The sequence below is a fragment of the Trichogramma pretiosum genome, unplaced genomic scaffold, assembly GCF_000599845.2.
Source record: "Trichogramma pretiosum strain Unisexual culture from Peru unplaced genomic scaffold, Tpre_2.0 scaffold6, whole genome shotgun sequence".
In the NCBI taxonomy this organism is placed as follows: domain Eukaryota; kingdom Metazoa; phylum Arthropoda; class Insecta; order Hymenoptera; family Trichogrammatidae; genus Trichogramma; species Trichogramma pretiosum.
In genome coordinates, this window is record NW_019641678.1 from 1,488,944 (window position 1) to 1,505,134 (window position 16,191).

At 36.8% G+C, this 16,191-nt stretch overlaps 2 protein-coding genes across 2 annotated transcripts; both read left to right on the top strand.

The window, feature by feature from the left end:
• The first annotated feature begins 4,066 nt into the window (after nt 1-4,066).
• On the top strand, nt 4,067-10,984 carry LOC106657866 (growth/differentiation factor 8-like). The gene is made up of 4 exons (XM_014379557.2): nt 4,067-4,759; nt 8,602-8,859; nt 8,939-9,324; nt 10,234-10,984. Exons 1-4 carry the CDS (start codon nt 4,300-4,302, stop codon nt 10,396-10,398), a joined length of 1,269 nt encoding a protein of 422 aa, XP_014235043.1. The 5' UTR covers nt 4,067-4,299; the 3' UTR covers nt 10,399-10,984.
• A 3,037-nt stretch (nt 10,985-14,021) lies between these two features.
• Nucleotides 14,022-15,875, top strand: LOC106657919 (acidic fibroblast growth factor intracellular-binding protein). The gene is made up of 6 exons (XM_014379631.2): nt 14,022-14,341; nt 14,447-14,648; nt 14,731-14,958; nt 15,041-15,268; nt 15,356-15,610; nt 15,690-15,875. Exons 1-6 carry the CDS (start codon nt 14,257-14,259, stop codon nt 15,766-15,768), a joined length of 1,077 nt encoding a protein of 358 aa, XP_014235117.1. The 5' UTR covers nt 14,022-14,256; the 3' UTR covers nt 15,769-15,875.
• Nucleotides 15,876-16,191: the final 316 nt, after the last annotated feature.

Genomic DNA, 16,191 nt, shown 5'->3' on the forward strand with positions numbered 1-16,191 from the left:
GCTGCTTGGCTGTCACATGACTCGTGAGAGTGGAGTGACACGAATGCCGATCACTTTTTTGTCCAACTTGCAAAGTGGAACAGTCAAAAGTCAAAAGAAAAAAGTCTAATCACTTTTCTATTCCCACTTATAACAAGTCAAACAGTCAAAAGCTGATTCAATTAATGTCGAAAGGCACTTATACTAGTACTCTGAACTCGACCTTTCCTCTTGCAGGCACGACTTTTCAATGGCGACGCGCCACCTGGCGGCCGAGTCGGAAGTTTGATCGCTTATATAGGAAGCGAGTGCGTGCTGATTGGCTGATTCCGCGAGGTGGAGACGAGTGCAGCAGTGCACGACGTTTGAGTGGGGACGCACGCAGGGGTCTCGGCGTTAGTGGGGATAACAAAGTGCGCGGCACGAGATCGGGATTCGAACCGAGAGCGTATTGTGACTCGACAGTTTCCCCTTGGACTTCGTCACGTGAGTACCCTTACGGTCATTGGACGTCACTTTGCGGCGATTGTTGATATTGTCTTGGCAATTAAACTCGATTGAGTAGTAATTTAAGAATCTTTGCAAATTAATAGAAGAATAATGAACTTGGACATTAATTGAATAAATGAGTGACTTCGATTTAACCTAACTTCCTCTTGTGGTCATTTCGCGAACCTTTCCAACCTTTTCAGCACGGATTCGTCGACGCTCGAGGTGCACTTGGTGGAAGGCTCGACCCCCTTTTGAGGTAAGACGACCTAATAGGCTATCCGGAGCCTCAGTAACAAATAATTAGACTGCAGGGCGAGCACAAGCTACGGCCCAGACCCTCGCACGTCACAATAGTTATAATTATGTAAATGAAGTGTACATAAAGAGTATATGAATTTCGATTCGAGATTTTCGATTTCTGCGATATATTCGATAAGCTTGATTTTCACAGTACATTCGATAACCTCGATGATCGTGGTTATGTTTGTTATTCACGATGTTCACGGTGTTTTTGGGTTCTACGATTCATCAGCCATGCGGGAAATTTTCAATTTCGACGTTAGATAATCATATACCATATACCATAGTATATTTTGCACCTAGGGAGTGAAAAACTGGAAAGTCTCAGAGCACGTGTAATTTATCATCCGAGGCGAAGCCGAGGCTGATAATCACGTGCTCTAAGACTTTCTTTTTTCGCTACATAGGTGCAAATACAATTTTTTGTGAGTCCCCCGGCCTAAAGTAACATTTTCATTTTGCTCAGCGGGAGTAAAATGTTACTTTATGTTGGGGTGGCACAAAAAAGGTATTTGATGAATCTTTGAATTTCAATTACCTACTTTACATTGAGAAAAAAAGCATGTTTGATAAAGATAGCCAAAAACCAGCTCAATTAATTTTTGAAATTTTGGTATCAGGCATCATGGGTGCTCGGAAATAGTAGATTACGCAACGAGTGCGACGTTTGCCGCCCAAGTGCAGCGAGGGTAGCAGGAGCAAAAGTTGGAACACCTACTCCGCACGAGTTGAGTATACTATTTTTTGATACAGCTGTGGAAAGTTCGTTATTCCTCACGTTGTAGGCACAGCACCGGGTTCTTTTACTTCCGAAACATTCTACTGACTGCAAAAAACGAACTTTCCGCACGCTGTATCAAAAAGTTCATTTTACACTCGAAGAAAGAACTTTTTAAAACTTGTCTCCTCAAACACTACTATTTTTATTAGCATTTTTGTGACATTGATTGCTTCAAATTAATACTGATAGTTAGAATAACCAAGTTTCAGGTTTAAAAAAACATATCGATAGGAAAAACCCATCTTCTGTACCGCAGTTGAAGGGTCAATCACCAAAAAATTTAATCTTAAAATTTTGTCAACTCATCCGCCATGTGAAGCTTGTAAACAACATAGTTTTCACTTGATAAAAAAATGATAAGATTTTTAAAGCGTTGTCGAAAATTTCGACTAATCAGTATTTACGAAAAATCAAAATGTGAACAAAGCAAAATAATTGAAAATTAAATTGAAGGTATTTATTACAATATTGATAAATTTTATGCTTTAAAAAATAAATATACTCAAAAAGATTACCGTCGAAGAAAGAACTGAAATTGAAACGATAACTTAAGTTGCTCATTTTGTACAAAAAATCACATTAATCTAAATTTGAAAACCTTTAATTTAATAATATCGAATATACGACATGTATAATGGAGTGAAAGGTATTTGAAAATTTCATAAATAAATATTGATTTGTGCATTTTACTACTCTTATATTAATCATTATATAGGGCATACATCGATGGTGCAATAGCATTTACATACACACATGAAATAATGATATAGCGAGAATCCGAGATATTTTTGATCGAGTTATGAGTACAAGTATGAGTATTTTATACAAATAATAGATGTTCAGTAGGTCTGGTAACAAGAAGCAAATGAAGAAGACAAAAAAAGCGGCGAGACAACGAAATGCCATGTATACTTTGTAAGTTGCGCGCGCCTCAAGTGGCTTGGCTGCTGGCCGGCGAACAAGCGCGTGTCCAAGGCATGACAGAAGCTTGAGAAAAAGCCGCTTCGAGATTGATCTCACGTGATTAGCACGCGTATAGCGCCGTTACATATGTTTCCAACACTAGTCAGCTACTCTCAATATACAGTAAGATATATAGAATCAGAACGAAAATTTATAGCTCTGATATTAACCTTCTGCAAAAGAGATGCTGATTACTTGTATGTGCACTAGCCACACACATACCGATTCTTTTCTTGATCGAGACCTTTTTTATGTTTTACGCCAGATAAATGGGAAGCAACAATTAAAGGCTTATATTGTTCGTCTCAAATTCAGCTTTATTCGACACGCAGTGTATACATTTTCGAATTTGAAGTTATAACACGGCACTGACAAAGTGGCGAAATTCTTAATGTAAATGTACAGTACGCCTGCACTAATATAAACTTGGACGTTGCAGTTGCTGAATTGGACTAAACACTCACACATAGACACGTTTATAGAAAGAGGTAGAGATACCGTAAGCAAGTTGGAAAATGTATAAAGTTTAAGTCGTTGAATAAACTATATGTCGTTAACATACGGAGTTATGGATTACTAACTGGTAAAGGCCACTTTGGTATAAAGTGAGAAAAAAAAGATTAGAGCTACTGTTGGCGTGTCGCAAAGGTTTATTTACTTTTATTATCTTCTGTCAACGTAGACGTTATATTTTCAAGTGTACTATCTTTAATAATTGCAGTTAGCTGGAATTATTTTTTCTCTCCTGGAATAATTTTGCCTCAAAAAAATCGAAAAATTAAAATCTATCAAAATATCGGAAAATATCTTCCACCCCGATGAAAACATTATTTGTGTGTTGAAAAAAAATCACTAACAACAAATGGAAAATATATCTCGATTTTTCATAAGATCATAATTATAATAATTGAAACTAAATTTAAAATTATTCGAAACAACATTTGTAAGGCCTAAATATTTTTCAAGTAGAAAGAAAGTCGGCCGATAATTGAGAGCTCAGGGGCAATCTTGATTGGCCGAACGTTTCAAACTTCACGTACGCAATTAATGTTTACATTGCATGCATTTGCGTTTGAATACTATGCTAGATGAATATTTTTAGAGACGCTTGACTTGAATCTTTAATACAGACGACATTAGAATTAGCAATAATCTAGTTTTTGATTGAGTCCATTATCATCCAGTAATAATAACAACAGCAACAAAAGTTGAAAATATAAAGAGACTGCTACATAACATACGACATCATTACTTTAAAAACAAATTTTCAACGTAAACATGATAAGTATATACTTAAACTTTGTACTTGATATATAACAATGAAAATATGATGCATTAAATTGTACGTATAAAAAACGAATACGCGACACACGGAAAGTCTGCGTGACGAGAGAGAGAGAAAGAGAGAGAGAGAGATAGAAAAAGAGAGAGAAGCGTGTGTTCCTACAATCAATGAGCAAAAAAAATTTGTCGCTTTCCCTCTCTACTCGATTCGTAACAGCTGTTGGGCTATATGTGTGAGTATGCAGCATGCGAGACGTTGACCGTTGATGAAGCAGTCGAGGCAACACAGTCGACACACGCGATGGTCCAGTTAATCGTAGGCACAGATACCGATGATCTCGAGCCCGAAGGTACCCAGTGAAAGTGTGATAAGCAAGAAAACAACGTGAGCTTGCGCTCATGGAGTCTCGATATTAACGGGAAAAAAGGATCTAGAGTACACACGGAGATACGAAACTCCAGCTTATTCCGACTTTGAATTGGACGAAAATCGACCGAAGATGCCTAATTATATTCTGAAAAGCAAGTTCTTTGCATCATTTGTGTTAGTATTTTTAGTGCTGCCAGCCGCGTCCTCTTGGATATCAATCTCACCTTTTAGCAAATGGGTGTTGGGTGGCTTGCCGAAGGTTGTGACCGAACCGCCGACGCCGTCACCGTCGACATCACCGAGCGACTGCGACCATCCTGGCGATGGTTGCGCTCGAGCTAATAGAGAGCTCGAAGCCATTGACGACCTCACGCTTACAGATCTCAGGATTGAGTACGTGAAGCAGCAAATTTTGAAAAAATTACGTTTAGACAAACCACCCGATGTTTCCGTGAATATGTCAACCTTGCCAAAACCTTTATTCAATGGCGACGTTTTGGATCTTCAACCAGGTGAATTAGCAGAGCCTTCATCACCGGCCGAGAGTTTTTATGGCAAAACCAATCAAATCGTTCTTTTTCCTATTGAATGTAAGTACTACTTCCATATATTTGTTAAGAAAATTCCTCAGCTCGAAATAAAAAATTGCGATATTGAAATGAGAGAGTGATATGCAAACTAGCTGATATAATTTTTTTGCGACGTTGCACTTGAATAACCATCAAGTTTTTTAATTTTATGAAAGCGACTTTGTAAACAGCACAAACATTTTCCAATAAAAGTATTTTATGTCCACTGATACATTGAAGAAACAATCCAAATTAAGCAGTTATACCAATCTGTACCGATTATATTTATTTTATTTATCATATTGACAGAAGAATCTCAATGTGCCTTAAAAATGCAGGTCAAGTGAGGAAATATTAATTTAATCGTTATACTTGCTCATTGAAAATGGTACTAAAGTTTACAGTTCATTAGATCGTACGATTTTCCGATAGTAGAATTATTGATATCAATTGCTGAGTATTAATTCATGTGAAATTACATTAGTCAAGCTTTAAAAGCAAACTTCGTGCTTATAAATCTGTACAAAAATTGTTCCTTATTAAATTTTTTTCAATAAAAATAGTTGTTTATACTACACGAGTAACAAGACGGAAAAACTAATTGCGAGAAACTCAAAAGGTACTCAAAAACAAATTTGAGTGCACATTAATTATAATATTGTTAAAACGATTTTATGTTTGTAATACTTACAACGTGCAATGTTAAAACATGAAGCTTTGAAAATCAAAATAAATGCTTGCTGAGTTAGAAAGTATATCAAGCAGTGTACCACAATCTCGATGTTATTTTGAATTGTAAAGCCATGCTTGAATAATATATATCGATTTACCCCCGCTTATAACTTTTTTACTATAAAAAACCGTAGAAAGGACTCTAATTAAATAAAATTAAAATAAAATCTTTGCTTAAAATGACAAAAGTCTCAATCTTCTACTAATAGAAAAATTGACCGTACTTCACTCCTTTTTAGCTGTGTTGAGTCAAACTAATTCGTTTGCTATCCATTATAAGGCTCAAATTATCATTAAATTATGCGCGAATGACATGATTTGAAGCGTTGAGATTCAAAAAAACTGGATACGATTCATCAGTTTTCAAGTCGAAAAACTGATCAATAATTGCACAAACTTGGTTATGCGTGATCACGAACCTACTGTCATGACGTCCACCATCCAGTGACAGTAAACCTTGTGTGACGCTTTGTTAGTTACGCACTGCAGTTTCAGCTAAGAATTTTAGTACGCCTGGAAATGACATAATTATATCAAATTAAAATATTATGTGTATCATATATGCATAGTGGCTATTGCTAAAAAGTTCTTAAATGATTCATGTTTTATGATCTGAAAATTAACTATCTCTATAAAACTATTTTCATTGACAAGTTTTTTACAGTTTAACGGTATTAAAAATGATAAATTAATAACGTATGGGTAATAATTGCTCATTACGGGAACTGAGTTTCTGACCATTTTGACTAGTCAATTTTTTACCAGGCGAAGCTGTAATAAATATGGAAAGTTACTGTAAGAGTATAGTTCTCAGTAAATAATTTTTAAACAATAGAATATTTCAAACAATATATATTCGAAAAAAATAAAAATCATTCACGAAATCGTCGTGTTTAGCTTTTTTGACGATTTGTTCAGGGTAACGTATCAAAAAGCTGCTTCAAACTATGTCGAGAACCTAAAGTAATGTAATAAATTAAATTAGATAGAATTCATTTTTAGTTATTTTAATTATTTTTTTTAATCTTCATTTTCGTTTACTAGGCAGGACAAAAAACGAATGCGTAACGGTAAAGTTAACTTTACTTTATTTGAAAGTTTTGACTGAATTTATTGTAGCACGAATACGAAAAAATGGGAAAGAAACAGAAATGATAAGCTGGATCGATTTTCTCTTGGACGAACGGAATGTGTTCGTAATATAATTGAAACTCATTTAATCTGAATTTGCCGTTTGCTGCAATAAGAGTCGTTTGATTTTATTTTTGCTTTCGTCGACTGAATCGCTAATATACACATAAGTCGTAGGCATGCTTGCTGCAGCCCGCACACACATATACATATATATATATACGTAGACTGGTTCACGTAGAGCTCGAGATTGCAGTGTTTGGCACGCAAGACTCATTAAAAAAACTGCATACGAGCTTTTTATCGACGCACGAACGACTGCTCAGGGCGGCTGCGGGTGAGCGGGCGCATGCATGCGTACCTCTTTGACGAGCGAAGTTTTCTTATGTCTTTTGCAGCTCTTTTGCAGCTCCCGCCTCCTTCCCTTTAGCTCGGTACATAGTCGCGTAAACACACGCATACACACATAGAGCGCGTGGCAGTTTCCCTCGCGAGTACCGCTGTTGGGAAGTAGTCGAGTGTTTTCGCTGGTTAAATTCTCGATGCTCTCTTGACCCTCTTGACATATATACGCTCGCACGTGCACTCACTGAAAATAACGAGGAATTTCGTTAGCGAGCTCTCTTGCTCCGCGCCAATGTGCTTTTCAACGGCTGTATTAGACGGAATTGATTAATGACTGACGGATCAGTGATGATAGAAATGAGCGCGAAACGACTGGAAAAAGAAATCGAGCTAAAATTCCGTACGTTTCAAGACCGGTAAAAACACGCGGAGAGAAGGAGAAGGAGTTTCGAGCACGCGTATCACGCGCTACTCGTACTCCTCGATACAGGATGTATCATTATCTTGGCTATAATATAGTGCAAGGGAAAGCCCAAAGTCCCTGCGGTTGATACTACAAGTCTTGCTCGCAAAGGTCTCGGTAATAAACACAACGTGTACGCATCGACTCGATCTCTTGCTTGTATATTGCACGTCGACGATGCTCATTAAAATAATGTCTGGAACTGCTCCAAACTTGCCTCGTGCGCCACACTGAACGCGATACACACATAGACTATTTACCGAGTCCGGTTTCAAACTAATATCGCTCACCTTCACCTCGACGCACGAGTATATCTAAATAATACCTTCTCCACTCGCCCGAAGCACAAGATTGATCTATCCTCCTGCAAGAAGAGATTCAATCTAGCGGCTCGTTTGAATTTGCCCAAATAATTTAGCCGCGCGAGGGATAATTCGAATTTGTATGGTTTTATAAAACGCTTGCGCTCGAACGAGAGCACTTGGTTTTTCGTACGCTTCGCTCGTCTGACTCTACACCGATACTTACTACTTGTCGACAGGTGCGCGATCGATACGTACGTACGCCTTATTCATTATTCTTTCTAGATGCCAGTCTCATTGGAAGCGAATTATAGTCGTCGGAAAATCTCTTACGGATCGAGTTTCGCATTTTTCCATTGAAAGATTTATGGCATATAGTTCGTTGCACAAAAGTTCTCCCATTTAATGCATCCACTTTGAGGCTAATCGTGCAATATTATCTTCATCTTCACCTAGGGCATTCATCAATTTTCTTTGCTCACTCGCAATCGAGAGGGTGTAGACGAACATTACGCATCAAAGTCGCTCCATTATCTTGGCAAAAGTTGCGCAGCTTGTGTCGCTTCGCTCTCGACGTAGTCGCAATGAATAGGCAATAAAAGTTTCGGGAAACTCGGAAAAAGAACTGCAGCATGATTCGGCAGAAATTTTTTGTTCGTACTTTTCGTGCGAGTGTGTACAATGCAAAATATGTTTATTTAAATGTAGCGCTGCTATATAGCGGCACGCGCATGACCCTGATGACTAAGAACGCGATCCGATTTCATCAACATTTTCTTATTCAATCGTTCGGACAGATAAATCATTTTCGATTTCTAATAATCACGTACGCCAGCAGCTCGCAAGTGATTAATTGTCACGCTCGCTCTGTTTTTTTTGTTCTCCCGCAGCGAGCATGAAAAAAAGGTGCCGACACAGCACGAATCACATAACGGGATTCAGCCCAGCGGTTTGCGTCTCGTACAATTTGCCCAACGACGTGCACGCCCAGGTGACCGTCAAGTCGGCCGAGCTCTGGTTCTACAAGACGCGCGACAGGAACGGCAACAACAATCATACTTTCGTCATATCCGAGCTCGACCATTGGGACTTGGGCGGCTCCTTCGAGAAGACGACGATTTTGGCGATATTCGATTTCAACGATAACGGTTAGTTATCGTTAATATAGACGCGGCTAGGCTGTGTCGAGCAGATCAGAGGTGTAAACGCTCTTGTTACCGTTCGCAGAAGGCTGGACGAGCATCGACGTTGGCTTCGCCGTGAAAAAGTGGGCCGAGAAAGGACTGCTGACGCACTCGCTGTCGATCGCCTGCAGCACGTGCACGAATCCCGAGCACGGATTGGCTCCGGTCTCGCTGGAGGCGCGCACCAAGCCCTTCATCGTCATACAGACGGAGCCGGCGCCCCAACGGAACAGGCCCAAGCGAGAGTCCAATTGCCAAGCCGACACGAAGGAGTGCTGTCGCGAGGAGCTGTTCATCAGCTTCGAGGACATCGGCTGGAATGACTGGATCCTCTATCCGAGAGGATATCACGCTTACTTCTGCAAGGGATCCTGCAACACGGCCTTTTCCCTCTCCATCAGCGGCTCTCAATACAACGACGTCATACGAGTAAGCACGTTTTTTCTTTCTCTCCTTGTATATATAACACATAAGTACAGTAAGTAGGTACATAGCCAAGTGCAGCCTGTAAAAAGGCAGCAAAGAAAATGCGCTCAGAGCCGGGCCGTGTCAATATTCTAGCTCGCTCGCACGCAACGGCCGACTGCCGAGGGGAAAAAATCACGCCCGCGCGCATATTATTTACGCGCATACGCCGCACACGTAGTCTCTGCCTTGGCGCAGACATAAAAATGCAGAACTACGTCTTGCACTCTGGGGCGCGCGAGCGAACCAAATCTTGAGGGAGTTGGCAGTTGGGACGCGCCCCCGCGCGCAGTAACTGCATGACATAGCTTTAAGGCCAATGCGCCAATGTGTGGCACATGTCTACTACATTCGGTATACATAGCTCGAACCATAAGTATGTATAAATATGCAAAGGGGTATATATGTATGCTGCTGTGCACACATACACAGGCCTATACATGCACGGTACGCGCGTCAGTCGCGTGTATATACGCCGACATCGAGTTTTGGCTTAATATTCGCATGGATGCCGCTGAGTGACGTGTGACGAACAAGCGTTATATATACAAACACGTACACACGTCATGTTTTCGTATGATTAACGAGACACGAGTAAGCGAATGTAGCCTCTGCGTGTGTGTGTATAAACGTAGAGCGCGATATATAGGTAGGCGGGCTGCGTGTGTCGTTGACGGAGAAGAGGAGCGCGCCCGCCTCGTTAGGAACCGCAACGGTAACGATGACGATCCGAGTCCCGGTAATAACTCTGACGAGCAGTCCTCGCACCGACGACGACGCGACATAAGTCAGCCGCGAGCCAATGTTCAAGCCGATCCTTTTACTTGGGCCTTCGAGTCGACCGAGAATAAACTTATTTTTCCATTCTTACAGAGGCTGCTGAGCAAGGTCAAAACATTCCATCGGCGCAACGAGATTGTCCCGTGCTGTTCTCCCACGCAGCTCTCGCCGTTGCAGCTGCTCTATGTCGAGTCCAACAACTCGATAGCGCACAAGACCCTGCCCAACATGGTGGTCGAAGCCTGTGGATGCATGTAACCTTCCACGCGCCAATGGAGAAACGAGCTATTATTCATTCTCATACTTTTATCTTCCATTGCCGACAATTATTAAAATACCCAACTTTACAAACATCTGATTTGTAATTCATTTCTACGTATCAAAGCGTATTAGAATAGCTTTATATATGAGAATTACAATGACCAAATAAATGCTCTTCGAGATTGATTACAAGCGGAAGTTACGAGAGATGTTTCGTACAGATTTCTTAAAATTTGGCCTTCGACCGGCTCGAGTTGAATAATCGGGGCTTTTTAGACGGTCGACTTGCGATAACACGACCATCTTCTCACAACTGCCTGTCGTGCTTTGACTGATGAAATTAAAAAACTTATTACTGTTCTCAAGATTCGTATGTGTACGCTTGATGACACTTATAAAAACCATGTATATAAATTCATATTAGACTGTCCTTTGATTAATTTTAATTTTTTCTACTTTTCTTTCCCTTAAATCGCTTTAATACTTCAAAAAGAGGAAAACCAATACCAGTAAAAAATTTTATTTCAAGTTTAATTAGCCACTCTCATCTAATGTAATTAAAAATAAATCGTTTGTTTTCTTTTCCTTTTTTATTATTTTAAACAAAATATTTTTCGATCTACGAGCGCTTGAAATATTGATAAAATATTTCCTTTAATGTAAACTGTCATTTAATTTCTGAAGCTAACCACAGAATCACGAAAATTTTGTGAGTAAAGCATGATTTAAATTAAAAACATTATGGTTTACTACTTCATTCATATATAACTTTTGATGACTTCGTAATTCTTGCAATAAATTTTGAGAGTACACTCAATGTCATGTTTGGATTCATATAGTTTTAGTATTTTCTAATACTTCTCCACTATATAATAACCTACAGTAGTAAATTAAATTTAAAATAAAAATATTAACAAGTATAACTTGTCCTTTTTCGACTTATTGAAGCGATTTATGGAGAGAGGGAAAAAGCATAAAAAAATTACTGAACAGTCTATAGCATATATTGACTCTGCTTGACATCGATTTGTTCTTTTCAAATTCTTTGCAGTTTATTTTCATTTTTTCGAAGATATTCAGCAGTATATTTAGAATATCTTGTTTTTTAACATTTCATAAATTTTTCTCAAATAATTCTTAACGAGCTTAAGCTACTCTAAGATTTTTTCTTTTGATGATAGATAGAAAATTATCTCATACGCTGACTAAATAAAACTGGAAAAAGAGAAATCTTGTTAATGTGAAAACTATAATTTTCCACTGAACTTTTTGTTTCTTTTACGATGCACATTGTTCATTTTAATTAAGAAATTGTACATATATACAATTATCGTATTTTAATTGCATACTTTGCGGAACGATACGTTAATATTTGAAAAATAATTTTTAAACTTGCGCACACTGAAGAAAATTATTCTTTGTCTTCAACGCGAATGGGAAAAGTATAATTATGTGTACGTTACAGTGACTTTCAACAATGCAATTATTGAAATAATGCCCTTAATTATAATCACATTTATGATACTTATTATAGTTGAAAATTAATTTAAATTTAATATAATAATAATGAATGAAGAGGAGTTGATATAAATTATTGTTAATAAATAAATGTCAACTTGTCAAGTTGACAAAGAAAAGTTGCGTGAAATACTAGTAATAATAATTTTTATTATTAAAGAACTCTGAACTCGTAATCTCAATTAAAGATTGCACATATATGAAGTATATACACATATATTTATGTGTGTTGTATCGACAAAGTAGTGGAATGGTAGGAGCAAATTAATGCATGTTTCGAGCATAAGCGAGCGAGTGAGCGAGAGGAAAACTTGTGTGATGAAACTACCATAAAACGATAAGTCTTTAAAATTTGTTACATAAAAATCGACATGTAAATGCGTACTTAAGTATTGCTTGTTGTTATTGATTTTAATTGCGCGAAAAAAATAGCAACAAAAGATCATTTTTTTGTAAAAAAAATTCAATTAATTTTCGTGTCGATGAAGATTAAACAAAAAAAATTGATAATTTTATTCATTAAAAATTGACTTGTTATTTTGTTGCTCCTCTCCTTATTGGTAAAAATTTTTTATGAATTCCTGCTGACTATAATCGGCAACCCGAGCTTTTATTTCTTGTCTGCACTATCATCATTGAACTGTAGCACATATCTCTTTGTTGCGCATGTATACGTGAGCGTATGTTTGCCCAAGTAAACGCGCAAAATGATTACCTTAATTGAATGCCAGATTAATGTCATGAAGATACGCATTGATTTTACACATGTTTGATAAAATTGAAACGACGAGATAAGTAGCCGTCCGCAAGTTCGGGGTGCACGCGAATGACCTTTCGTATCTCTCTCACTCTCTCTTACTCACTTTCTTTCCCAAGTTTCATGTAATCAATTCTAGGGGCAAATTTTTATCATTATCCGCAAGTGAGCAATGACAGAGCAGAAATTCAATTGGCTCATTTGTGTATTTGTATCATCTACGCCGAATTAAAATTATTACAGAATAATCAGTGCTCGTTGGAATTTCAATGATGCAACGCTATTTATTAAAAGTGATGCGCAAAAGATTGAAGAATTTCATGAGTAAAGGGGGAAACCGAATTGGAACGTGGCTTTGGAATTTGATGATGTAAACATAGTGCACCGTTTTTACTTTTGTTTGGTTTTTTTCAAGTTAACACGAATTGTCAAGGAGATACACTTGGCTGTTATTAAGTTTATCGTTACAAACGGCTCACGACAATCATTTATAATATAAATGAGCAGCGCTGGATGATTTGCGAGACTCGAAATGTTAAATATTAATGTTTTGTTGTGGCGATAACGATGTAAATGCGATTTTATTATCCTGACAATTCGCCTTTTTTCTCAACTTAAATGATCGTGAAACAGCCGAACTAGAAACTCTTGTAACAACATTTCTTTTTTCAACAATCAATTTATAATGGAATTATATCTCTGCTTTTTGCTGCTCAATTAAAAAAACTGCAATTAATCCGAATAATGTCATGCACTCAAGGCGATTGTTGTCGGAAATTTGCGTAACTGTGTAAAGTGATTGCAGCAATAAGACGAGGCGCGTCGAACGGATAAAAATAATTCCCCGAACAATATGAAAATGACTCTGCAACTTGTCCGGGCGCTAAAGCGATATGCATCGAAACGATTTCCTGACCGCAAAGATTGATTTATCACAATTTTTTAGTTGCTCGCATCTTTAGAAGCGTCAAAACACTCGCTGCTCTCTTATCGTTAGAAAAGTCGAAAACTTGGCAACCGGCATAATTAACTTCCACGCGACACATTTATCGCCACGCTTTATGTATATCAATTAATTTTTATATAATTAGATTGTTGGTGAACTATTTTGATCTTTGAGCTCACGCTTTACTTTGAGCTTAAAAATACTGATGCCATTCGCGCTATAATTTGTAGTTGCACATTTTCCAATTCTATTACTAGGTTACTCTATTTTGTGATTTATTGCAATGCTTTATATTATAGTAAACCGTAAGTATGTACTATGTGGGCTGCAATCAACATTTGCGCGCGCACATCGTAGTGTGCGCCGTGCGGGGTTGTATGTTTTTATCGTCTGCTTGAACGCGCTCGGCGGCCTCATTATCATAGAGAGCTGTCAAAATCAGTTGGATATAAACTTTACAGCGCTTCATGCATTTACCCATACGAAACGCAGATTAAATTTTTTGCAATAGAATAGTGAATCACTACCAGTGGCAAGATGCATTAACGAAAAGTTTCAATAACTGAAAAGACGTAAAGGAACAAGTTGAATTTTAGGAGGGGTAATTTCATTCATTAAGTTTTAACCTCGAATTATGCTGTCAGAGGTTGACGTTTTCATTAGTAATTATACTCTTGTTGATCCAGAGATCTATCAACTTTGGGTAGATGGATATTCTTGTAAGTTGATAACTTCAGCTGATAATTTCTCAATAATTTCCTGCCCTGCTAAAAGCAAACAATATGCAAACAAGGTTTTCATGAGATTCATTCTTTTCCTTATAGCCAGCGATGCAGTTAATATTTTACAACAGAGAGGAGTCTGTCAGCAGACAAATGCATCGATCGAACTCCTTGCTTCAGATGTATTGGACCATTATCGTACTTATTCTCTTCTTGAGAAGCTATTGCACAGTCCGTCAAAATTGGCATGTGAACAGCTTGCCTTTCAGATAGAGCCTCAAACTAGTCAAATGTTAATTGAAATGTAAAAAAAATTCCCTAAATATTACCATAATGTCAATATTAAGATATGTTCCTCATAAACTTCTTTCTATTACAATGTTTAGGTATTATGAGTTTAATGATGGGGTTGTAAGAGAAATTATTGGCAAGAAGCTTACTTCCAAAAATCGTAAAGATATGGATGAAGTAGCTGAAAAAACTGGAACTAGTCTTAGAAGTTGTCGAAGGCAGTTCGATAACATAAAAAGAGTATTTAAAACAGTAGAAGATCTTCCTGGTTCTTTAGTCACCAACATTAAACAATATTTTTTATTACCTGAAGAATTGGCTAAGTAAACATTCAATTATTTTAATTTTTATATAAAATTTATGCTATTACATTACAGTAAAAATCCATAACTATTTCTTTTGTAGGAGATACGCTGCTGTAGTGTTCATTGTATGCTTACGTTTTGAAATAAACAAAAGAAAACTACAGTATTTAACATTTCCTGATCTATATCATTGTGCAAGTAGCATAATGTTTTCTTGGACATATCGTATTACTGGGTCAGAATACTTTGATACAGATCTTGACAGAGAATTTCTTTTGGAACTACCAGAATGTAGAGTACTTCTAGAAAATGAGAAACATCATAAACAGTGAGTTTGTGCAAATAATTGAAAATGTAATGTACATAATTTGTATAAAATACATTATCATAAAATTATTATTTTTAATGTTTGTAGTTTGGTTTGTGTTAAACTAAAACCAATGGTACTGGATCGTGTTTATCAGGAGTTAGACGTGAACTTTAAATTTTATTCAAGAGCAATTGTTGGAATAGCTGGAAGTTTACATCGCACAAGAGAACTAAGATCTTTTTTTCTTGACTTAGTTGAGAAATGTATTGAGCCTTGGAAACAAATTAATTGGACTCATACAGATTTACGCAATTTTCTTGCTGCTTTTACTCAATGTGCATTAGATATGGATGTTTTAAAGTATTTGTTTTAAATTTGTTTTTAATTTTTCAAATAACAATTATGAATGAAATTAATAAATTCATTCTTTTTCTTACAGAGATAATGAGTTAAGAGACGCATTTGAACGTTACATGAAAGTAATAACTAGCTGTTTATTACGCATGTATCACACATGACAGTTGGAAAAAAGCGACGTTGAAAAAGAAAGCGTGGATAATTTGGGTTTCTAAAGTTTAAATAATTCTAATTATTTGTTAAACATTAATTGTTAAATATTAATTAATTTTTAAGAAGAATTGCTCTTAACATTGTTTAATTTTTTATACTATAATTCTTCTTTGTTTTTATTTAAAGGATAGAAAGAACGTATTATATACTGATGATATTAATTTAGTTTATTGCATAAAATTAAAATCGAGCCATATACTATAAAATATCTAATAATCTTTACAGTTTGGTACTTTATAAAATCTAAATCAATACTAAACTGTGGTTCATTATCTAAAAAACGTTTAATGTTCTCTACCCTATACATTAGTTTAAATAATTTTTTCATTAAAAATCCTTCTACTTTGTACTTTCTAAATTTCAAAATTTAT